Source organism: Peromyscus maniculatus, chromosome 7, assembly GCF_049852395.1.
Source record: "Peromyscus maniculatus bairdii isolate BWxNUB_F1_BW_parent chromosome 7, HU_Pman_BW_mat_3.1, whole genome shotgun sequence".
Classification (NCBI taxonomy): Eukaryota; Metazoa; Chordata; class Mammalia; order Rodentia; family Cricetidae; genus Peromyscus; species Peromyscus maniculatus.
Genome location: NC_134858.1, coordinates 11,834,134 through 11,857,655, shown reverse-complemented (window position 1 = coordinate 11,857,655; position 23,522 = coordinate 11,834,134). Strand labels below are relative to the sequence as shown.

The 23,522-nt window shown below is 43.9% G+C and overlaps 1 protein-coding gene across 3 annotated transcripts; it reads left to right on the top strand.

Moving 5' to 3' along the window:
* The first annotated feature begins 27 nt into the window (after positions 1–27).
* Bkgd (beta-keto-L-gulonate decarboxylase) lies at positions 28–22,363 on the top strand. 3 transcript variants are annotated; one of them, XM_042280441.2, is made up of 10 exons: positions 44–204; positions 5,414–5,537; positions 5,868–6,015; positions 9,263–9,361; positions 12,730–12,803; positions 12,950–13,051; positions 15,052–15,228; positions 16,154–16,303; positions 19,005–19,121; positions 21,457–22,363. In XM_042280441.2, exons 3-10 carry the CDS (start codon positions 5,961–5,963, stop codon positions 21,628–21,630), a joined length of 948 nt encoding a protein of 315 aa, XP_042136375.2. In that variant the 5' UTR covers positions 44–204; positions 5,414–5,537; positions 5,868–5,960; the 3' UTR covers positions 21,631–22,363. The 3 variants fall into 3 exon arrangements, with proteins under 3 accessions (XP_076431809.1, XP_042136375.2, XP_006990592.3); XM_076575694.1 differs by lacking the exon at positions 12,730–12,803 and having other exon boundaries at positions 28–204; XM_006990530.4 differs by lacking the exon at positions 5,414–5,537 and having other exon boundaries at positions 58–204.
* Positions 22,364–23,522: the final 1,159 nt, after the last annotated feature.

Below are 23,522 nucleotides of genomic sequence, written 5' to 3'. Positions count from 1 at the left end.
CTTAGCGGCGGGTGGGTGCGAGAGCGCGGCCACGTGGGTGGGCGTGGCTGTGTGGGTGGACTTTGAGGTGGGCGGGCCCCGGGAGGGGCGGTTCCCGGCTCGTCCCTAGGCCTTGAGCTGGTGGAAGAGATAGGCAGGACCTTGAACCTGTGCTCCTGAGTGGAAAGAAGGCATTCCTGCAAGCGCGAAGGCACTGCGCGTCAGGTGAGCGTCCGTATGTTGGGGGGTCGAGCCTACAGTGTGCCGAGTTCCTCCTCAGACGAAGGGTGCCGGTGTTGTGGGCACCCCACCATCCAGGAGTTAGCTCCCAGCAGGCATGAGCTGCCTCCTTCAGATCCTGAGCTGACTCAACAGCGTAAACCAGTTTAGCTGGGGTTGCTTTTAACCCTTACAGTACTTTCTTTTCAATGCTCAGCTGGTTTGAGTTATTTTCCATGCTGCACCTCTGTGTTGTGTGACAAGCCCAGAGCTGCCGTCCATGCTGCACCTCTGTGTTGTGTGACAAGCCCAGAGCTGCCGTCCATGCTGCACCTCTGTGTTGTGTGACAAGCCCAGAGCTGCTGTCCATGCTGCACCTCTGTATTGTGTGACAAGCCCAGAGCTGCTTGCCCTTAGTCAGCGCTTATTATCATTTTACGATTGGACTCGCCTTAAAAGTAAGGTCTTAGCCGGGCGGTGGTGGCGCACGCCTTTAATCCCAGCACTCGGGAGGCAGAGCCAGGCGGATCTCTGTGAGTTCGAGGCCAGCCTGGGCTACCAAGTGAGCTCCAGGAAAGGCGCAAAGCTACACAGAGAAACCCTGTCTCGAAAAAAAGAAAAAAAAAAAAAAAAAAAAGTAAGGTCTTGCTCTACTTGGGAGTGCAGTGCAGTCACTGTGAGCTCCCAGACAGGTATCTCGAGCTGTCACATTCAGAGCCCGTGTGCCGTGAAAGGACAGGGGGCAAAGTCAAAATACAGGGTCTTGTTCAAAATGAGAGAGACAGATAGCTGGGCACTGTGGCAAATCCTAGACCCTGGAAGTCTGAGGAAGGAGGGTTGCCAGGCCAGCCTAGACTACATGGTGAGACCCTGACTCAAAAACACATTTTTCCGCCCTATGTAAAGAAAAATTAGAATTACTAGCGCAAGTTTTATCATCTTTCGTTATGTTGGTACTGCCAGTGCGTAAGAGCTTAATGCGCAGGGGATGGGGAAGCGGCAGACGCCTTTAATCCCAGCACTTGGGAGGCTGAGGCTTGCAGATCTGTATGAATCGAGGCCAGCCTGGGCTATGGATCAAATTCCAGGACAGCCAGGGCTACACAGAGAAACCCTGTCTTGAAAAACCAAATAAGAAAAAAGAAAAGAACGTAAAGAGTGGAATTGTTGTGGCGTGGTCAGCAGAGCACAGTTCAGACACGGGTTTAAGGCAACAGACAGTCTTTACGAGCTGGGTGCTCTGGACCCCAGTGTAGCACCGAGCCTTTCTCAGGGTCAGCTTTTAAGCACAGAAATCATACTCTGGATGACACACTTCAGTTAAAGTGGACAGTTAGCCAGAAGCAGAACTATAGAGCTAAAAAGCAAGGTCAGTGCATTTGAGACTGTCCCAGAACTGCGGACTGTGGTGGATTCGGCCTTTTTGTTTGGGCTGGTGGTGCTGTCCACGTGCCGACTTTTACAGCCTGAATGGCACTTCCATCACCGAGTCAGTTGTCCTCAGGTCTGAGGGCCTGCTAAGGTCATAGGGCCCTGTTACAGAATCACTGCAGTTTGGATTTCTGCCTCATAACTTGTACAAGTTACGTATTTGTTACTGTAGCTGTGGAACCACGTACAAAACACACTCACCTTCCTTTTACTTCCTGATCCTTGCACGTTTTGCCTGTAACCTGGAATTCTGCAGCACCTACTATGCTAGACATGGCAACTCGACCGGGATTAAGTTCTAATGGGACATTACAAACACCTTATTAGGCCAGGTGGCGGCGGCACACACCTTTATTCCCAGCACTCGAGAGGCAGAGGCAGGCCAGTCTTTGAGTCGAGGCCAGCCCTGGTCCACAGACAGGACAGCAAGGGTTACACAGAGAAGCACTGTCTCGAAAAAACAAAACAACCCCCCAGCTTATTCCATATGTGATGAAGGACATGCCTTGGCCCTGCTCATGTTTCACTGTCCTGTGAGTTTGCAAACACAGTTCAGATGTAAAGTTGTTGGCCTGGAGATACAGCTCAATTACAGGGAGCTTGCCGAGCAAGCATAGCCCCAAGTTCAGTGCCTGGCACCACACACACACACACACACACACACACAACTGTATGTGTGGTTTGATACATGCAGATCTATATGAATATGGGGTCCTGTGTGACTGACTGTACAACTTGCACAGCTGTGAGACCAGACGCCCCTGCCTCTGCCTCTGCTGGAACTAAACATGTGCACCACCATGCCTGGTGTGGATCTGCTTTTGAATTCTTGGGTAAATCCTATGTCCTTCCTGACCTGTTCCCTCTCCTGTGCAATGAGAAGTGTAACGCAAGTCTGTCATGGACTTGAGAATTTTGAGAGACTTTAAAGGGTGTGACAGTTTGTGACTTACACCTTCAATCATGGCGCTCAACTTGGTGGCCACAGTTGGCCCATTGCCCTCTCTCTCTCTCTCTCTCTCTCTCTCTCTCTCTCTCTCTCTGTTGTTAGCTTCCTGCCTGTTCGCCCTTCTCTGCCTGTCTCTGAGGCACCGACACCCCCACTTCGGTCAGGAGAGTAAGTATTTGCCTTCATCTGGCTAGAGGCTGTTCTGGAGCCTCTCTGGCTTTAGTGGACACTAAACTCCACACACACTCTGTGTGTCGTAACTCCAACCCCACCCTCCACACACACTCTGTCACATGTTCTCCCCTGCTGTCAGCCTGCAAGAACTCTACATTTCTAAGGGATATCTTTGACTCTAATTTGAATTCTTATTCCTCCTGTGAGCATAATTATTGAAAATGCTTTCATTTTTCTCCATATATACTGAATTATATTAAGGCCAAGTTTGGAGGCACACATAAAATCTCAGCACCCAAGAGGTTCAAACAGGAGGAGCACTGTTCCAGACTAGCTTGGGCCAAAAAGAAAATAAAAATAATAAACAGTGAATGAATATGCTGTTCGTCGTGCAAACTTTGGTGTGTTCTTACATTAGGAAGTATCTGCTAGTTACCTGACACAGACTGTGATAGGTTACGTGGAACATCCGGGTAAGGAAAGTGTGAGAGCTATTTGTATATGATGTACCAATCTTAAAGTATTTCAAAAGAAAAGTACGATGTTTGAGTTCGAAACAAAGATCACTCCACTGAAAAGTATGTTTAGAGTAATTCAAGTGCGATTATACCAGTTGGGGCCCATTTTCAATTGTTACTTGGCTTCATTTGAAAAACACGAGTAAATGTGTTAAATAACTAAAGGGCAATAAAACCTGATGTTCGTAGGTACTCAAGTAAATGTCACCTATCTAAGCTACTTTGGAGACTGAGGCAGGAGGATGATTTGCAAGGGTAATGTAGGGATCCTATGTCTTAAAAGAAAACTATAAATGTCAGGCGCTAAATATGTGCAATGGCATGTTCATGGACAATATATGTTCTGAAAGTGTAGTCAAAAATAGAAATTGTACCCAGCACTTGGGAGGCAGAGGCAGGCGGATCTTTGTGAGTTCAAGGCCAGCCTGGTCTACAGAGCAAGATCCAGGAAAGGCACAAAGCTACACAGAGAAACCCTGTCTCGGGGAAAAAAAAAAAAAAAGAAATTGCAAGTCAGCAAGATAGCTTAGGAGTTAAAAGCATTTTTCGCCAAACCTGATAACCTGAGTTTGATCCCTGGAACCCATACAGTGGAAAAAGAAAACTGACTTCTGCAAGTTGTCCTCTGACCTCCACGTGTGTGCTGTGGCATATATGCACACACATGTACACACAAATAAATAAATATTTTAATGAAATCATTTTTAAAACTCCTGTGCCTAAGAAACCCATGAACCTGAAAAATATTTCCAGAGATTCTAGGCTAGAGAAACGGCTCCACAGTTAAAAGTGTGTACCGCTTTCCAACAGGACTGAGTTCCATTCCCAGCACACAGGTCAAAGCTTCCCTTTTAAACCAGGTATGAATTCGCTTTTAATCCTAGCACTGGAAACACAGAGGCAGGCAGGAGGAGCTCTGTGAGTTGGAGGAGGCGTTCCATTATGCAGACAGGGTGTGGATACCCTGCCTCAAAACAAAAAACGAAAGAAACCCACAAGAGATCTGAGGGACCCACTTTTTTCTTGCTGCTTGGGCACTTTTAAACCCCACAGTTTGGATTAAAGAAGTGTTCCATTAACAATATTAAAGACTGCTCCCGTGGTGCTCTGAGAGGCTAAATGCCCTTAGTGATTTGACTGTCCTAGGCTGTGACTGGCCTTGCCATCATCTCCCCACCCCTCCTTTTCTTTCCCTGAATAGCTCTGGTCATCTCACTCCGCTTGTCAGCCTCACCTCCTGAATGGGGTGTGTGTGTGTGTGTGTCTGTGTCTGTGTCTCTGTGTCCATTTCCCTGTGTGTGTGTGTATGTGAGTGTGTGTGTGTGCACACACACTGGTCTTTGCATATTTGTGTCCATTTTCTGTAAAGTGCTCTTGCTGTGCATTTTTGAGAAACATAAGATTATAATTGGTTAGGTTATTAGATTAATTTAATATTAAAAGTATTTACCAAGTAAGTATGTTTATTTATAAATTAAAGTAAAAATTTGACTTTCAGAATCTATTCATTCCATAGGTTTCCATTTCAAATGGTAACTAAAATTGTCTCTTATTAAAATGATAGATAAGAGGAATGATTTGAATGTAAACAAATGAAATTTTACAACATATCCTATAATATAATTTTGTAGCTTCAGGGAAGAAATAAAACAAACTCCTGGTGTCCTGTTTTTCTATTAAAATGCAGCTTTTGGTATTTTGTTGTTACTGAGATCCACTTTTAGAGTCAAATTTGTTCTCCATTGAGAAATAATAATAAGGGTAGTCAGGCCAGCAAGATGGCATGGTGGGTAAAGGTACTTACCATCAAGACTGACTGTCTGAGTCCAGTCCCCAACATCCACACGGTGGAGAGAGAACCAACTCCTGTAAGTTGTCCTGTGAGCTCCACAGGTGTGCTGTGATGCGAGTGCACACACACACACACACATAAATAAATGCAATATTAAAAAGAACTTATTAGGGCTAAGACAATTAACTTTTAGTTTAAATGTCAAATAGAGAGTAGAAAAGAGTGATCTATCGTATGTTTTCTATATAGGTAAAACAGTATAGAATCTTGTAAATGTGCATACCTACACACATGAACACACAGAGTTCAACCACTTGTTTGTGATCCTTAGTACCTATCTTTTGTTTCCAGACCACATTCTTAGACCCTCTGTTAGAAAAGCCCGGGTTCAAGCTGAGTACAGTACAGTGCTTTCCTGGCATGCCCGAGGCCCTGGCTCCATCTCAGAACTGAACACAGAAACAAAGAAGAACAGGTTCAAATACAGTATTGGGCTGGGACATAGCACTCAGCTGAGGCCCTGGGTTCTACATACAACACTGCCAGAAAGGGGGGGAGGAGAAGGGGGAGGGAGGGAGGGAGGGAGGGAGGGAGGGAGGGAGGGAGGGAAGAAAACAGAAAAAGGACTGAAAGGGAGACGAGGGAAGGAGGAGTGGGGAGAGGTCCCTCTCCTCCTGCGCACATGGAGTGGACATGGCGCTGTGTTTGGGGCACTTTGCCCCCTTACATAAGTGAGCTCTGAGGATGTGGAACCTCGATGGCCTTTGCCTTCATCGAGTGACTGAACTCTGGTCCTCATTTCCAGAACCCCGGGGACTGTGGGTGCTGGTGCCCTGTGAACTCCCGTGATTGTCGCCAACAGCTGCTGTGTTTGAGCAACCTCGCTGAGAAGAAGAAAATGGCTTGTGTTGAGTTTTCTTTTCATGTGCCAAGTCTGGAGGAGCTTGCTGAAGGTAAAAATGATGTCAGCCTTGGGATTTGAAGGACTGTCCCAGGAAACAAAACCACAAGATCCCTGAGATACATATGTAGCTAATTACCTATCTGTATCTTATTGAAATGGTACTTTTGATTCAGAAATTTCTGTTTCAGTATCTGTTCAGTATTATTTTTAAATTTAAAAAATCCAAAATTCTATCTCTCAAAAAATAAAAGAAAGCAACTTTTATAAGTTTTTATGCTATGTTATAAGCATTTTCACTTATTAGTCCATCTTATAGAAGTTGTTTAACTTCAAGATCCTTAGCATCACGTAAAACTGCACATACCTTAAAAGCTGGTCCTCTCTACATACTGACACATATTCACAGTTTTAAATTTTTTGAAAGATGATTATAGATAAATTCAAAATTCCTTTTGTTCCCAACCCTTGTGGTGGTTCCTTCTCTGCTTATTTGTCCTAGAAGTAACCATCATATCTCATTTATAGTGATCTTGTTGTGCAATGAAAACTAGCAGAGAGTTGTGCAATCTTAACAATAACAGTATTCTTTAAATATATAGTTTGCTGGAGCTGGAGAGATGGGTCAGTGGTTAAGAGCACTGGCTGAACTCAAGTGACTTGAGTTCCATTTCCAGAACTCCCATAGCTCACAATTGTCTGTAATTGTCAGTTCTAGGGGATTCAGTGCCCTCTGCTGACCTTCAGCCCCAGACGGTGCACAGACATACATGCAGGCAAAACACTCACACATTACAAATAGATAGATAGATAGATAGATAATCTACTATTTTTGCTCATAGTATTGCTCATAGTCCCAAATATACTTTGCCTGCCTCCTTATTCACAGATTGTCAATTCACTTACTCAAATTTGTCTGTGGATATTTCTTGTGTTTTGTTTACCTTGTTCAAACAAGAATTTAAGGAAGTTCCCCCAATCTAAACCAGAGAAGGAAAAAGATGATTGAATACACAAAATGAAGCCTAGAAGGTATGCATTCAAACCTTTGATGTCTCAGGATCTGCCCTGTCCTTGATGTGGTTAGGTTCCATTCTGTGGAACTCCGGTCTCTGTAACGGTCCTGTACTTCTCACAGTGTGCTACCTGGTAGTTAACTGTTCTTGAAGAGACTGAGACTCAAACATGTACCTGCTTTTTGCTTTTTTTACATTGCTTTCCTATACTATCTTTCTGATCCTTAAAAATACATTGCTCACAGGGCTGATGAAATGGCCCAGTGGGTAAAGATGCTTGTAGCACAAGTACGACAACCTGACTTCCATCCCTGGGACCAACCTAGTGGAGGAAGAGAACCAACTTCACGAGTTGTCACCTAATCTCTACGTGCACCTTAGCGTGCATGGGCGTGCATGTTCTATAAATAAACGAAATACATATATTTCTGTTAAATTGATCTGCACTGTAGCAGTCTCCCTAGCTATGGAAGAGCCTGTTCTTGTTGGCAAAGCTGTAGTTGGTTTTTGTTTTTTTTACTCTTTTGGCTCTTTGCTCTTTTTGGGGGGCCTGCCCCCCAGCTCTCAAATAAATACACATGGAATCTTATTTTTACTTATGAGTTCCCGGCCTTATCATGGTTTACTTCTGACCAGCTTTTCTTAAATTGTCCTGTCTACCCTTTGCCTCTGGGCTTTTACCTATCTCTATTTCTGTATATCTTTTCTCTCTTTCTTATTCTGTGTCTGGCTGTGCCTGGGTGGCTGGCCCTTTCTTTTCTCACTCCTTCATCCCACTTGCTCCTAGATCTTCTTTCTGTTTATCCTCTCTGCCTGCCAGCCCAGCCTATCCTTTCTCCTGCCTTGCTATTGGCCGTTCAGCTCTTTATTAGACCATCAGGTGTTTTAGACAGGCAAAGTAACACAGCTTCACAGAGTTTAACAAATGCAACATGAAAGAATGCAACACATCTTTGCATCATTAAAACAAATGTTCCATAGCATAACAAATGTAGCACATCTTAAAATAATATTCCAAAGCCAGGTGGTGGTGGCACACACCTTTAATCCCAGCACTTGGGAGGCAGAGGCAGGCGGATCTCTGTGAGTTCGAGGCCAGCTTGGGCTACAGAGTGAGTTCCAGGAAAGGCACCAAAGCTATACAGAGAAACCCTGTCTCAAAAAACCAAAATAATAATAACAATAATCATCATCCATAACACAAAGCTGTCACTCACTTAATTGGTATCAGATTCTGATTTTCACAAGTATCATTCTTCTCTGGTAAGGAGCTATGGGATACCAGGTTATTGGACATACTTTTATAAGTTATTATTAAAATTCTCTTGAACAGGGTCAGGAAGATCTCTCTCTAAGTTTGAGGCCAGCCTGGTCTATGTAATAAGTTCCAGGACAGCCAGGACTACATAGTGAGACCTCTGTTTTAAAAAACCACGTAAAATAAAATAAAGTTCTTGAAGAAAAAAGTTCTGGAATGTTAAGACACTATGTTTTTCTACATTTGTATTATGGTATAATGCACCTACAATAAAGTATAGTGCTTGCAGAATGTGAGCACCACACTTAATGTGTGATGGTTTGAACAAGGATGGCCCCATTTGTGTTTGAATGCTTGGCCTTGCTGGAGGAAGTGTGTCAGTATTGGGGTGGGCTTTGAGGTCTCAGAAGCTCAAGCCAGTTCTCTGCCTGGTGCCTGCATATTCATTTGCAGAACTCTCAGCTTCTTCTCCAGCACCATGCCTGCCTGCATGCTGCCATGCTTCCTGCCATGATGATAATGGACTAAACTTCTGAACTGTAAGCCAGCCCCAATTAAATATTTTCCTTTATAGGAGTTGCCATGGTCATGGTAAGTATGTGTCATAGAGTACATTATACTTCTGATCATGTCAAAGTCTAATTTTATTCATCAGTAAGACCATTCCTCAGTTGGTGGTACAGGTCACTGGTAGACTGCTTTGTGTTGAAGTCCTGGGTCCATCCCTCTTTTTTTTTTTTTTTTTTTTTTTTGTTTTTTTTTTTTTCTTTTTTAGTTTCTCATAACGGAGTTTCTTTGTATAGCCCTGCCTGTCCAGGGAACTCACTCTGTAGACCAGGCTGGCCTTGGACTCCCAGAGATCCACCTGTCTCTGCCTCCCAAGTGCTGGGATAAAAGGTGTGTGGTGCGCCACCACCCTGACCCATCCCTCTTTTTTTTAGTGGTCTAAGTTTGAAGGAAGACTTAGTATATGGTGGCCAAATTTTGCCTAATGCTAAGTCCCTCCTTTGCTTGTCTTGTATTAGTTTTGCAGAAGGGGCTGAAGGACAACTTTGCTGATGTCCAGGTTTCCGTGGTTGACTGCCCAGATTTAACAAAGGAGCCATTTACCTTTCCTGTAAAAGGTGCGTAGTCTTAAAAAAAAATGGTTTCGGTTTTCAGCCACACTCTTTTTCAGAAGCCAGTATTATTTTCCTCTATGAATAAAGGCTGTTGTTACAACTTTCAGGCTCAATTTGGCTTAGTTTCTGTGGGCCAGATTTCATTGTGTGTTCATAATCCTTCATGAACGTTTGGTTATGTAACATACTCAGTAGGCTAAAATTTGAGAGCACAAGAATTTTGTTTTTAACTTCCCAATTGACTTATGAAAACTTCTTTTGGGGGCCTGGAGAGATGACTCAGAGGTTAAGAGCATTGGCTGATCTTCGGGGCGGAGGGGGGGGGGGGGGGGTCCTGAGTTCAATTCCCAGCAACCACATTCAGTTCTCATCTGTAATGAGATCTGGTGCCCTCTTCTGGCAGGCAGGCATACATGCAAACAGAACACTGTATATATAATAATCTTAACAACAAAACTTCCTTTAATTTTTGGTTGTATCATTTACTCAAGCTCAGAAAATCTCTTAAGAGGCTTATATCTGGGGGCTGGAGAGATGGCTCAGCAGTTAAAAGTGCCTTTGCTCTTTCAGAGGACTCATTTGGTTCCCAGCACCCACATTAGGTGGTTCACAGCTGCCTGTAACTCCAGCTCCAGAGGATCCAAGGCCCTATTCTAGACTCCGAGGGAGTCTGCATTCCTGAGCATATATGCCCACACATACACACATCATACACATAATGTAAAATTAAATAAGCCTCTTTTTAGGGCTTATATTTGATTCATCTATTAAATGCTTAGACCTCTTCAAGAAATTTGTCGAGTTTGAAGTGAGAAGGGAAAGAAATGACCATTGGTTGAGTAAAACAGTCTCAGTGTGACAGACTGGAGCAGACGTGCTGTGGCGGCAGCATTCCAAGGTAAGTGGAGCGTGAGAGAGACTCAGTAAACTCAGGATCGCCCTGCTCAAGACCAAAGGCAGGTGTGTTTCAAAGTCCAACCCCCTTCGATATGCCCTCTGGTAATGAGGGATTAAAGATCAGTGTGGTTTTTCTGTTTCTTTTATTATGTTAATTGACATTTGGTTAAAAGTAATCTGCTTGGAATTCTTAGCCACTAGTCCTGCCTCCCTCGTGTCTGTGGACCCCATCACCTGGACTAAGCCCCATAATTTACCATAGCCTTAGAGACATTAGATAGGAAAGAAGTTTCATGTTGTGGGAGTCGTCCAGGTCAAACAGTCTGTGATTGTAAGTAGACCAGACGGCAGCCTCGAGTCTCAACACCTGAAACCATTAGAAACCATCTCAAAAACGTTTACTTTATGTGTATAAGTGCTTTGTCTGCAGGTGTGAGTGTGCACCTTGTGCATGCCTGGTGCCTGTGGAGGCCAGAAGAGGACGTCAGAACCTCTGAGACTGCAGTTACAGACGAGATGGTGGTGGGTGCTGGGAACTGAACCCCGGTCTAGAAGAGTATCCCTGCTCCTGACTGCTGAACCATCTCTCTAGCCCCAGCGAAACCTTGTGAACAAACAAACTAAAATCGCCCCTTTTTTCCTCTCCCTTGTAATCACCTGTGGTTTCTGATTTCATTTTGAAGAGGAATTTGTTTCTCCAGCTGCCTATCTCTGTCTAGCAGACTCTTCAGGATGCTCTTCCCAGGATCTTCCCCTCTGCCTCCACCTCTTTTGTATAATCTTCCTGACTTTTTCATCTAATCTTGTCATTTTAACCAGGATCTAGCACCTTTGAAATTTGTCTCAACTGGCTGTCTAGGAGTTTTCAGTTGTGTGTAGCACAGCTCCGCCTGTGGCTCCCTTCTTTCCTGTTCCCTGGACAGCCAGGAGCCCTGTAGGAGTTCCCCCTCCAGCCAGCACCATCTCCATCACTCAGTGCACAGTCGGGGTGATTTCTGCTCCTCCCCAAACACAGAAGGCACCTGCAAGACTTTGCATCTCTCCTCTATATATATAACAGCAGGGAGATTACATGTACTTCAGTGAATGATGTCCCTGCAAGACTTCTCAAGTAAAAGATCATTTCTACTCTGCTTTAAAACAGTGCCTTCTCCCAAATTGTGTCTCACTTCACTGTTATAATAATTACTAAATGTAGATAGAGGGGCTGGCAAGGCGGGTCAGCACTAAAGCCATTGCTGTCAGACCTGATGAGCTGAGTCTGATCCCCAGAACCCACATGGTGGAAGGGGAAGACTCCCACACGTTGTCCTCTGACCTCCACCATCACACACATACGAAATAAATAAATGTAAGAAAGAAAAACATGTGAGTGGGGGGCTGGAGAGATGGCTCAGTGGGTAACGGCTCTTACTGCTCAAGCCTGAGTTCAGATCCCAGCACCCACATAAAAACCTGAAGTAGCCATGTGTACCCATAACCCCAGCACTCTGGGGCAGATGCAGAAGGTTGCTGGAGATCGCTCCAAGGTCAGTGAAAGACCCTCAAGGAATAAGGTAGAGAGTGATAGAGCAGGTCACCCAGCATTCTCCTCTGGCTTCTGCTTGTGACATACATGTGCAGTATGTGGACATAAACATGTATGGTCACACAACATGCTCAGATAATAATCAATTAATAAATCAAATATATTTTAAAATGTAAGCAGAGACCCTGGGGAGGGGACAGCTTAGTGGCAGGGTATGTTTTTAGCCCTGGGTTCAGTCCTTCACACAAAACAACAACATACCTACACAACTACAGACACAGAGGAACACAGATGCACAGAAACTTCCTAGCATCTGAAGGTTTTCTGTCAGACTTGTTATTTGTATAAACAACTCATAAAAAGATTTCTCACTGGGCAGTAGTGGCGTGCGCCCTTAATCCCAGCACTCTGGAGGCAGAGGCAGGCGGATCTTTGTGAGTTTGAGGCCAGCCTGGTCTACAGAGTGAGATCCAGGAAAGGTGCAAAGCTACACAGAGAAACCCTGTCTCAAAAAACCACCAAAAAAAAAAGATTTCTCAGCATGGATCTAAAGAAGAAAATTCTAGCTGAGCAAAATGTCTTAAAATTTTAAAAATACAACTTATGCCAAAAGAAAGAATACACTTTTTAAAATGAAAATGCCCTTGGCAGGGGAAGATTTCTAAGGGATTACTAGGCAGATGAATTCTAGAAGCTCCACCCACAAGTTGGCCCCTGTCCTCTCAATAACCAGTGGTCGGTATGCCACCAGCCGCCAAGCCACGCTCAGTGACGATGTTGTCGGCGGCAGTTGAAGCAGGACAAGAAGGGACCACTTGCACCTTCCCATCCCTGTTAGTTCAACCCTGGGATCCTCTTACATCTGTCCCTGATGAGTCAGTGGCTTCTGGAATCTTATATTTGAATGCTGTGTTTGCCTGCTTTTAAGATGGCTTGTGTTTTTTAGGCATCTGTGGGCAAACTAGAATTGCAGAAGTAGGAGGTGTGCCTTACTTAATGCCTCTTGTAAACAAAAAAAAAGTAAGTATGCTTTTATTCTTTGTATTCACAGACTAGAGAAACTGGGTTGACTCCTGTTTGTCACTAAGAGGAAGCAGTGGACTGTTGTAAAATACAAATCAGGAAATTGTTATATTACAACTTCAGTAACTTTTTTCTTTTTATAGGTTTATGACCTAAATGAAATTGCAAAAGAAATAAAGCTGCCTGGAGCTTTTATCCTTGGAGCAGGGGCAGGTCCATTTCAGACGCTTGGGTTCAATTCCGAGGTCAGTGTGTGTATAGTAATCTGTTCATTTGACATCTGGTTATTCAATGGACTGTTAAAATCGACTTTTAGCTGGGAGTGGTGGTGCCTACATGTAGTTCTAGCACTTAAGAGGCTGAGGCAGGAGGATTGTTAAAGTTCAAGGCCATCATGGGCTACATAGTGAATTCCAAGCCAGTCTGGGTTACAGTGGGAGAGCCCGTCACAAAGGAAAAATGAAACCACCTTCTTTTTGAGTGAATTGTAAGTAGTTGATGACTCCAGATCGGGAAGTGGACGACACTCCTGATCCAATGCTAAGGAAGTGCCTATCTTCACTTTCCAGTTTTTTAGGAAACAGGTTAAGCCCAAAAGGTAGGTGTGTGTGAGTGTGTGTGTGTGTGTGTGTGTGTGTGTGTGTGTGTGTGTGTGTGTTGTACGTATTGTGTGTGTATGCATGTGTATTGAGTGTGTCCTTGTTTTTTTCAGGCAGAATCAGGCCATGGAGTCCAGACTGGCCTCAAATTCACAGTCATCCTTCTTCTCTGCCTGTCCAGTTCAGGGACTGCCACATCCACTGCACACCTAGTGATTTTTATTCTTACATATATTAGGATCCCTCACTTCTCTGCAAATCCTTGTTGTCATATAAAAGCAGCTTTGGATTGAAAGAGAAATGGTGGGGATAACTCCATGTTAAAAACCAAACACTAAGAAACTATCAGAGTGAACCAATGGCTACTTACAAAAGTTAATGGCTAGTGCTAGTGTGTATCATGCGTGCTATATGTGGCGCGTTAATATGTGCCATATATACTAAGTACAGTATTACTACATATGCCACATGATAGTAAGACACCACTGTTGATTTACATCCTTGTTGATGAGACCAGACTGCCACTCTCTTTTAACCTCACCAGATAGACCGAATGTTCAAAAATCACAGAACCTCTCACAGAAGATATACTTTTCCCAGTGTTCAACATCAAAAAAGTTAAAATCTATGATTAGACATTTTGAGCCATACATGATGACTCATGCTTGTAATCCTAATACTTGAGAGGTTGAGCAGGATTACTATAAATTTGAGGTCAGCCTGATCTACATAGGTAGCCAGGACCACAGAATATGACCTTATCTCAAAATATAATTAATTAATTAAATAAGAAGACATTTTGTCAGGTGTTAGGATAGACACAATAGTACCAGAATTGAGGCAAGATGAGTGTATCTGAGTTTGTGAGTTCCATGCCAGCTTAGGCCTCATAGCAAATTACTAAGATACACAGCCAGAGTCGTCTCCAAAAAAGAAATGTTGTAAACGTTTTATAAAACTGGGGATGAAGAAGTGGCTCACAGGGTAAGTGGCTACTCTCCCAGTTCGGTTCCCAGCCCCACATGGCAGCTCACAACCGTTCTGTAAGTCCAGTTCCAGGGATCCAGTGCTGCCTTCTGGCCTCTGTGAGCACCCACCGTGTCTGCCACACATGTGCAGGAGAAACACTTAGACACATAAAATAAATGACTCAAAGAAAAATTCAAAAACCATTTTATAAGTCATGATCTTTGTGACAAGATCATGGCAGTAGGTAGTTCAAAGGACACACTTTTGGTTCATGGTTTCAGAAGTTTGCGTTCCTCCTAGTTTTCCCGATTGCTTCAGCCATTTGGGGAGAGAGAACAGCAGTGAGGAAGACGTGGTGTAACAAAGCTGCTCACCTATGCAGCTGGGCAGCAGAGAGCAGGGAGAGGGAGCCAGCTCCTCTCCAGCCATTAACTCCCACAGAGGGGTTAGCCGGTCCCTGAAGTGGCACTGGGGAATGGTCGTGGTGGTGGTGGATTACAGTTTGAAATAAGGGCAGGGAGTGGAGGCCAGTGGGGGAGCCCTGTCCTAGCATGAGCAAAGACCAGCACCACCAAATTATGGGGACATGTTGGGAAAGAGACCTGCGATAACATTTCTTAAAGTCTGAGAGAAAACATTTTATTCATTAACACTAAAATTGACTTTTTTATTTCCAGTTCATGCCAGTTGTTCAGACAGCAAGTGAACACAACCGTCCTGTGAACGGAAGTTACTTTGCCCGAATTAACCCTGCAGATGGGACGTGCCTGCTGGAGAAATACAGCCAAAAATACCACGACTTTGGATGCGCACTGCTGGCTAATCTTTTTGCCAGTGAGGGCCAACCTGGCAAGGTGATTATGCCCATCACACCATGCATTCTTTATGTCTTCTCAGCTAAAAATTGAGCTTTTATTGCCCCAGTACAGTTCTCCGAAGAAAATCAGATGTGCCAATGCCAAAGCTTTTCTATAATTAAATATTTATTTATTTATTTATTTATTTATATAATTAATTAATTAATTATTCAGAACAGTGCAGGGAAAGACAAAATCTTTTTTAAAACCAAAGTTAAGAATATTACTTAGTAAACAGGACACTTTTCTGAGTAGAAGATAACAAGATACTAATCTAGGGTGTTGTCACTTGCATGAAACAATAAGATCGTGCCTACTTACAGATAGTAAATAATCTGTTTATTTCGGGATAACACGATTGTGCCGGAAGTGGTCGCTGAAACAAGAAAAGGAGAAGGAGAATCAATGCCTGCTTCATCTCAGTATTAGCCTCTGTGAGGACTTAGATCTTGAAAGAAGAGCCACTTGAGCTGCTTGAGAAACGAAATAGAGATCTAAAAGTACCCAAGAACGTAGGGAGACCTCATCCAGAATTTTATAGGAAGTGAGACCTTGTAAACATGTCGTGAGCCCCCATTACCAGAGATGAATCCCGTTAAGCCTGGTAATCCTCAAACTTTCCCCATCTTGGTCTCCAGAGTTCAGCGTAGGACTCAGTTCAAGGACTCATGAATAAGAGTGTTGGAGTCGCACATAGCTGGTGTCTGTGTGTGTGTGTGAGAGAGAGAGACAGAGACAGAGACAGAGAGACAGAGAGAGATTTAATTAAGACAAGGACTGAGACCCCTCAACTCTAATCTGTGTGCTGAGCAGACAAGAATATTTCCTGGAGGCAGTAAGTTTTACAATGGTACATTTAGGTAGTTATCTACATAGAATCTGACAGTTGGTGAGGTTCTGTGCACCATTTCACCCTCCGCAGGTCATCAAGGTGCAAGCCAAGAGAAGGACAGGACAGCTCAACTTTGTGACTTGCATGAGGCAGACTCTGGAAGAGCACTATGGAAACAAGCCTGTGGGCATGGGAGGCACCTTCGTGGTGCAGAAGGGGAAAGTCAAGGCCCACATCATGGTAAGGGCTCTGCGGCTGCCTGCACAGACACAGCGCTTTTCACCGTTTGTGAGGAAGAGGGGTCAGAGTCTTGCTGGATACCTCAGGCTAGTCTCAAACTTACTTATAGACTGCCTTGACTTTGGATTAACACGTCTTTGGCCTCAGCCTCCTAAGTGCTAGGATCACAGATATATACCATTCATGGTAAAAGTTTCTTTAATTTTCACATGGCCCAACAAACCATGATCAACCCCAGCCTCACAGGAATGTTCCCCTGTGGTTTTTTGTTCATTTCTGTAAATTTTAGCTCTGACGTTCTATCCTTGCTCCATTGAAGGTAGCTTATATATGGTGCAGAGATCACACAAGCTTCGTCCCTCTGCATGTGTGTGTCCGCTTTTCCCATTGACTCCTGCTTGACACTCTTGTTGAAAACTCACTCACCCAGGCAGGAGAAATGACAGAATGGTAAGAGCACTTGCTGCTCTTGCTGAGGACCTGGGTTCAATTTCCATCCCCCACACAGTGGCTCACAACCTTCATTAACTCCAGTTCCAGGGGATCTGATGCCTTCTTTAGGCTACACGGGCACCAGGCATGCACATGGTGTACACACATACATGCAGGAAAAACATGAAAACACACAAAATTAAAATAAATACCGTTTTTTAAAAGGAAAGAAATCATTTACCCCAACTCCATGCAAGGCTTTGTTTCTGGCCTCTCTCCTCTGCTGCATTGGTCTGCATGTGTTCTGGTTAGTTTTTGTCAATTTGACATAGGTCGGTCACCTGGGAAGGGTGAACCTCAGCTGAGGAATTGCCTCCATTCGATTGGCCTGTGAGCAAGTCTGTGGGGTATTTTCTCAATTAATGCTTGATATGGGAGGGCCCAGCTCACTATGGGCAGGGTGGTGTAAAAGATAAGGCCTAGCAAGCCATGGAGAGCAAGCCAGTAAGCAGCACTCCTCCGTGGTTGGGCTTCCGTGCCTGCCCCGACTTCCTTCATGATGGACTGGAAGCTGTAAGGTGAAATAACCCCTTCCTACCGAGGCCTTTGGTTGTGGTTTATCACAGCAGTGGACAGGAGCCAGGAGAACATGCCTGGCTGTGCAGCTGTCCCCTGTCAATCACGCTAGCTAAGAAGTGAAAACTTCTCACTTCTTTTACAGATTTGTTTTTAAAATTTCACTGGTATTTCATAGAAAGTTTAGGTGGGTTTGTCCACTTAAAAAGAAAGAAAGAAATCATTAAGATGTAAATAGCAGCTTGGTGTGGTGGTGCATGTCTTTAATCAAGGACTTGGGAACAGAGGCAGGCAGACCTCTGTGAGTGCCAGGCCAGCCAGAGATACATAGTGAGACCAGCATGTAAATAGCGATTACGTTGATTTTCTCTTTGCCATGCTGATGATGAAACCCAGGGCCTCACAGTCACTTTTCCACAGAACCACATCCCTGCAGTGATGAGTCTTGTTACTGGATAGGAGTGGGGTTCTAGGGATAGAAGCCAAGCTCTTACACTCGGGAGGCAAGGACTGTAGTGCTGCTAAGATGCCCTCAACCCTGACCAAGTCCTCAGACAGTCTTCACGAGTGCCGACATCTCCATCTCCAGTCATCGCTGACTTCCCTAAGCACAGCACATTTTCCGTCCTAACTTCTCCGTGTTTTTATTATTGTGTGTGGTGTATGTGTGAATGCAGGGGCACACGTGTGGAGATCAGAGGACATTTTCAGAAGTCTGTCCTCAGGCTGAGAGCTGCCTGCTTTGGAGGCCTGGAGATAAAGTTTAATGCCCAAATTGCACTTAGACAGACTCTGTGTAGTCCTCTGACCTCCATATTGGCACTGTGACACACACACACACCCATCATACACACATACATTAATAATCTTTTTTTTTAATAGAAAGTTGGATTTTTTCTTCCATTGTGCATTTGAGGGGTCAAATTCAGGTTGCAAGGACTTTGACCTGCTGAAGCAAATTGCTGGCCTCCCTCTAATTTCTTCCAGCAATTTTTATAGTTTGCTATATATGTTCTCTCACCTCCTTTTTTAAGCTTATTGCAAAGTATTTTATTCTCTTTAATGCCTCTGCCAACTTGCAGGGCCTTGTTTCTCTTTCCACCACTTGCTATTCCCGGCAGCAGTTACGGGGTACAGATCAAACTCACAAGCACTGGGGCTGGGGCTCAGCGGAGAGGCTTTGACTAGCATGTGCAAGGCCCTGGGTTTGATCCCTAGCACTGGAGAAAAAACAAAAGACTGGGGTGGAAGGATTGGAAAGGGAAAGCCAGGTAGCTCTGTGATCGAGTGCTGCTGGTCTCATTCCCAGAACTACAGCAGAAACATAGTTTAGAATGGGGAGGGGCTGGGGCCATGGCTCAGGGGTACAGTACTTGCATAAGTATTATCAGGTCCCCAGTTACCACAAAAAATTAAATTAAAATCACACATCAAATGGAAAACATATACAGCAGAGAGACTGAAGGTCTATGAAAAGTAAAAGCAGATAGTGATTGCCTCACTCCTTCATTGACTTAGGAATTAATTTTAGTTCGTACAAATTGATTGGCCAGCCTTAAAACTGGGGTATGTAATTAATGCCAAAACCATTCAGTGAGATGTATAAAATTTACAATGAAGTCACATTTTGAATGTTTTTAATTCTCATTTAATAGTCGGTGTGTTTTCCTGTTTAACAATTTTCTTTTCGCAGCCAGCAGAGTTTTCTTCCTGCCCATTGACCTCAGATGAAGCTGTTAATAAGTGGTTACATTTCTATGAGATGAAGGCTCCTTTGGTCTGTCTGCCAGTCTTTGTCTCCAAAGACCCGGTGAGTCTTCATCTGCCTTTTATACTCAGTCATAATGCTTGGTGGCATACTCATTTTTAAAATAGTTACTTATTGTGTGGGGTGTGTGTGTGCACGTGCACTTGCAGCACATGTGTGGAGGTCAGAGAACATCTTGTTAGAGTCACTTCTCTCCCACCATGTGAGTACACAGATCAGACTCAGCTTGTCTGCCTGGGCAGCAAGCACTTGGCCAGCTGGACCATCTTGCCAGCCGAATATGGATTTTGTTATTTAAGCAGGAGGATAGCCTTGTGGATTTTGGGGGGCGGGGGATGGGTTTTATTTGTTTTGTTTTGTTTTTTTTTTATTTTTATTTATTTACTATGTATATAGTGTTCTGCCTGCATGTATGCCTGCAGGCTGGAAGAGGGCGCCAGATCTCATTACAGATGAGCCACCATGTGGTTGCTGGGAATTGAACTCAGGACCTCTGGAAGAACAGCCAGAGCTCTTAACCTCTGAGCCATCATCTCTCCAGCTGGGTGTTTTTTATTTGGGTTTTTATTTTTATTTTATTTTATTTTATTTTTTTTGAGACAGGGTCTCTCTACACAGCCCTAGCCATCCTAGAACTCACTATGTAGACCAGGCCACATGCCTCTGGTTCACAAGTCAAGTGTTGGGATTAAAGGCATGTGCCATCACACATGATTTCTTTTTTTTAATTTCTTGACCTCATGCATCAATCCAGGCCACCACCAACTCCTTCTGTAGGCAAGGATGACCTCCTGCCTACATCTGCCTTCTCAGTGCTGAAGTTACAGGTGTGCGTCACCATGCCCAGTTTATGGGAACTGTTCTGAAAGATGAGGGGATGTGTGGCTTTCTACACTCACTGAGTGTTAGGCTGAGCAGATTTTACCTTCAGTAAAGTAAAAGAACAGGCATTGTAAACTACGCAGAAGTTGTTCTATTAAATAATAAAAGAGCTGGGCGTGGTGGAACATGCCTTTAATCCCAGCACTCCCTAGGTTCTCTGTGAGGTCCGGACCAGTGAGACCCTGTCTCAAAAAACCAATAAATAATAATAATAAAGCACAAGATTTGGATCTCTTTCCATTGTGTTTGGAGTTCATCATAGTCTAATGCTACAGGCTAGAAGTAAGTGCTGTCGACCAGTTCAAACAAAATAGTGATGGGGAGGCCTTTGGAGCCAGTGGCAGTATCTAAGATTTTGTCTTTACAAGACTGTAAAGTGATCAGCTAACGGATGACAGTGACAACAGTTTGGAGTAGAAATACTGTAAATGTGGCTGTTGACAGAGCCAGTCCCTGAGCGGAGCGCTACACCGGTGTCACAGAAAGCCGAAGCATTTAAAATCTCCAGCTATATTGCAGTTCGTGAAGAAAAAACTAAACGTTGTTACTTTTGTGTGTATGGGTACTTTGCCGACATGTGTGTCTATGTACATGTGTGTGCCTGTTGTCCCTGGAGGCCAGAAGAAGGTGTCCGACTCCCTGGAACTGGAGTTACAGATGGCTACAGCTGCCACGTGGGTGCTGAGAATTGCACCCGGGTCCTCTGGAAGAGCAGCTATGCTCCTAACCAGTGAGCCACCTCCCCAGTCCCCTGTGGTGTTCATTTTTAAGTAAGCAGTATGCAGAACAGTCACAGAAAGCTACAGTTTGGGTAAAAATGTTACGAGTCTTTCCAGAAGGACATACAGGAAGCTGCTCATGTCTGCTGCCTTGAGGAAAGGAAGGGAAGAAAGAGGGCAGTTACGTCTCCATGACTGTGCTGACTTACCCTCTTGCATCCTTGGCTTCTCTTATCATGTGACTCCATTGCTTCCTTAAACACTAGTCAGCTGGAAGATGGAACTCAGTGATAGAGCCCTCGCCTGGCATGCGTGAGGCCCTGGATTCAAGCACCAGCACTACAAAACATTTCATTGCAGGTTTAGTGATAGAGGCCTGTGATCTGTCATTCAGGAGATATAGGTCGGAAGATTGAGAGTTCAAAGCTAATCTCAGCCATGTAGTAAGTTCCTGTCTCAAAGAAACAAAAAGTAGTGTTAAAAATTTTTTAAAAGTAACAAAAGGTAGCAGGGTGGTGGTGGTGGTGGTGGTGGTGGTGGTGGTGGTGGTGGTGGTGGTGGTGGTGGTGGTGGTGCACTCCTTTAATCTCAGCACTCAGGAGGCAGAGGCAGGCAGATCTCTGTGAGTTGGAGGCCAGCCTGGTTTACGAGATCCAGAACAGGCACCAAAACTACACAGAGAAACCCTGGGGGAAAAACAAAAGCTTCTCCTTCCCTTAAATACATTGTAATAAAAATAGTTGGAATCCATACTAACAGACTGTCCGTTGTCCTAGGGGCTGGATTTACGACTGGAGCATACTCATTTCTTCAGTCATCACGGAGAAGGCGGACATTACCACTATGATACCACCCCAGACACAGTGGAGTATCTTGGCTACTTCTTGCCTGCACAGTTCCTCTATCGCATTGATCAGCCCAAGGAGACCCATGCGTTTGGGAGAGATTAAAGCAGCTGATGCTTGCTTAGAAGAAGAAATGATTAGCTAAGGTTAAATCACTAACTCAGGAGCTGATACTAATTCAAAAATCCACTAGAGGGCCCTGAAGAGAGTGCTTCCATAGCAAGCAAGACCCCAGCTTAACCCCCAGCACAGAAGAAAAACAATAAGTAATTTCACTATGTAAATGCTATTTTTATGGCATTTGAAATGCAAGGATATGGATACATGATACTCATTATTTTGCATCTTTCATGTGAAGGAGATTATTGGGAACAAACATACATAGGCATACCTCTTGCCTTCTCCTTAAACCTGAACCTTATGCCAAGGACCCCAACCTGGATTTAGCAGGATGGTGGGGAATGGTTGGGAATCCTGAGACCTGTTTCTTCCTCTTCCTAATGGGACTGCATTCAAGAAATCTTATGCTTTTCAAAAAAAAAAAAAAAAAAAAAAAAAAAAAAAAAAAAAAAACGACAAGTTACTGTGTGATGGTGGTTAGTGTGTGGTGATGATGATTGGAAAAATTCTTGCTGTTCTGTATCATTAGCCAGAAATCAACTCTCCAACCTTGATAATGTCGACAAGGTGTGGGTCTAAGAACTCCTTAGAACTAAGCTACAAATAAGTGTTCTGATTCTCTACTTTGTAATGCACACAACTTGAGTATAAATCCCCAAATTATTTTTAAATAAACATGATTTTGAGGCAAAACTGAATAAAATTATGTTTAATATTGGTTTTAGTATCTTACCTACATAAAAGGAATATTACTATTCTTTTTAAAATGTGTATGTATATGCTACCTGTGTGCATGTCCTCATGTGTGAATGCATGTCAGTGCATGTGCATATGGAGGCCAGAGGTCATGCCCAGTATCTTTCTCTCTACCTTAAAAACTGAGGCTTGCTGATTGAGCGAGGCTAATGAGTCAGAGTAATCCTGTCTTCTTTTACTGAGCACTGGGATTACAATGAGCTGCCACACCCACCTGGCGTTTTAATGTGGGTTCTGGGGATCCAAACTCCAGTCTTCATATTCATGCAGCAAGGACTTTATCCACTTTATCTCTCCAGCCCAGTGTGTGTTTGTATGTTTGTAGGTATGTAGGTATGTATTTTGGTTTTTTGAGACAAGGTTTCTCTGTGACAGGATAGCCCTGGCTGTCCTGGATCTCACTCTGTAGACCAGGCTGGCCTTGAACTCACAGATATCCCCCTGCCTCTGCCTCCCAAGAGCTGGGATGAAAGGCGTGCACCACCACCTGGCCCAGTGTCAGTATTCTTTCATTTCACTTCCCCGCCCTCTGGAGCTGAGTGAGGTGTTGATTCCCCGTTGAAGCACAATGCCAGCGTAAGCATACACTAAATATTTGTTGGCGGGGTGGATAATTATGCACGACATGTCGCTAGATTCTGGGATATGTTTAGTTGGAAAAACCAAATAAAGATTATGTTATTAATAGATGATATTAATATGTGAAGAAAAATACAGGAGGGGTGGAATGTAAGAGAATTCTATTTCCTCATGGGGGCCCATGCTGAGAGGGTGGATTCACTTCCTTAATTTAGTTCAGGTATCAAGACTAATGAAATCACATACCAATGAGGTATTAATCCTGATGTAATGAAGCTTTCTGGACAGATCAGGACAGCTGCTAGGCCTGTCTGAAAAAAAATGGCCTCACAGAACAGGGAAAGATTGGCTTTAATGGTTCCTGCATGAGCTTTGAATTTCCCACAGGTATCAAAGGAGCATCTGGGGGCTCTTGGTTTGTCAAATTGTAGGGTACAAGGGAAAGTGGAGACAGTACATTTTAAAGGCATGCCATTTAATTTAATAAGACAAGCCGTGGCAACTCTTACATAGGAAAACAATCGGGGTCTGGTTTACAGTTC

What these genes read in the sequence shown, in the direction of transcription:
- Bkgd (XM_042280441.2), top strand. Translation starts at nt 5,961, where the DNA reads ATGGCTTGTGTTGAGTTTTCTTTTCATGTGCCAAGTCTGGAGGAGCTT. An exon ending in GTGAGGGCCAACCTGGCAAG is followed by an intron (nt 15,229 to 16,153) that starts GTGATTATGCCC and finishes CACCCTCCGCAG; the next exon opens with GTCATCAAGGTGCAAGCCAA. An exon ending in AAGTCAAGGCCCACATCATG is followed by an intron (nt 16,304 to 19,004) that starts GTAAGGGCTCTG and finishes TTCTTTTCGCAG; the next exon opens with CCAGCAGAGTTTTCTTCCTG.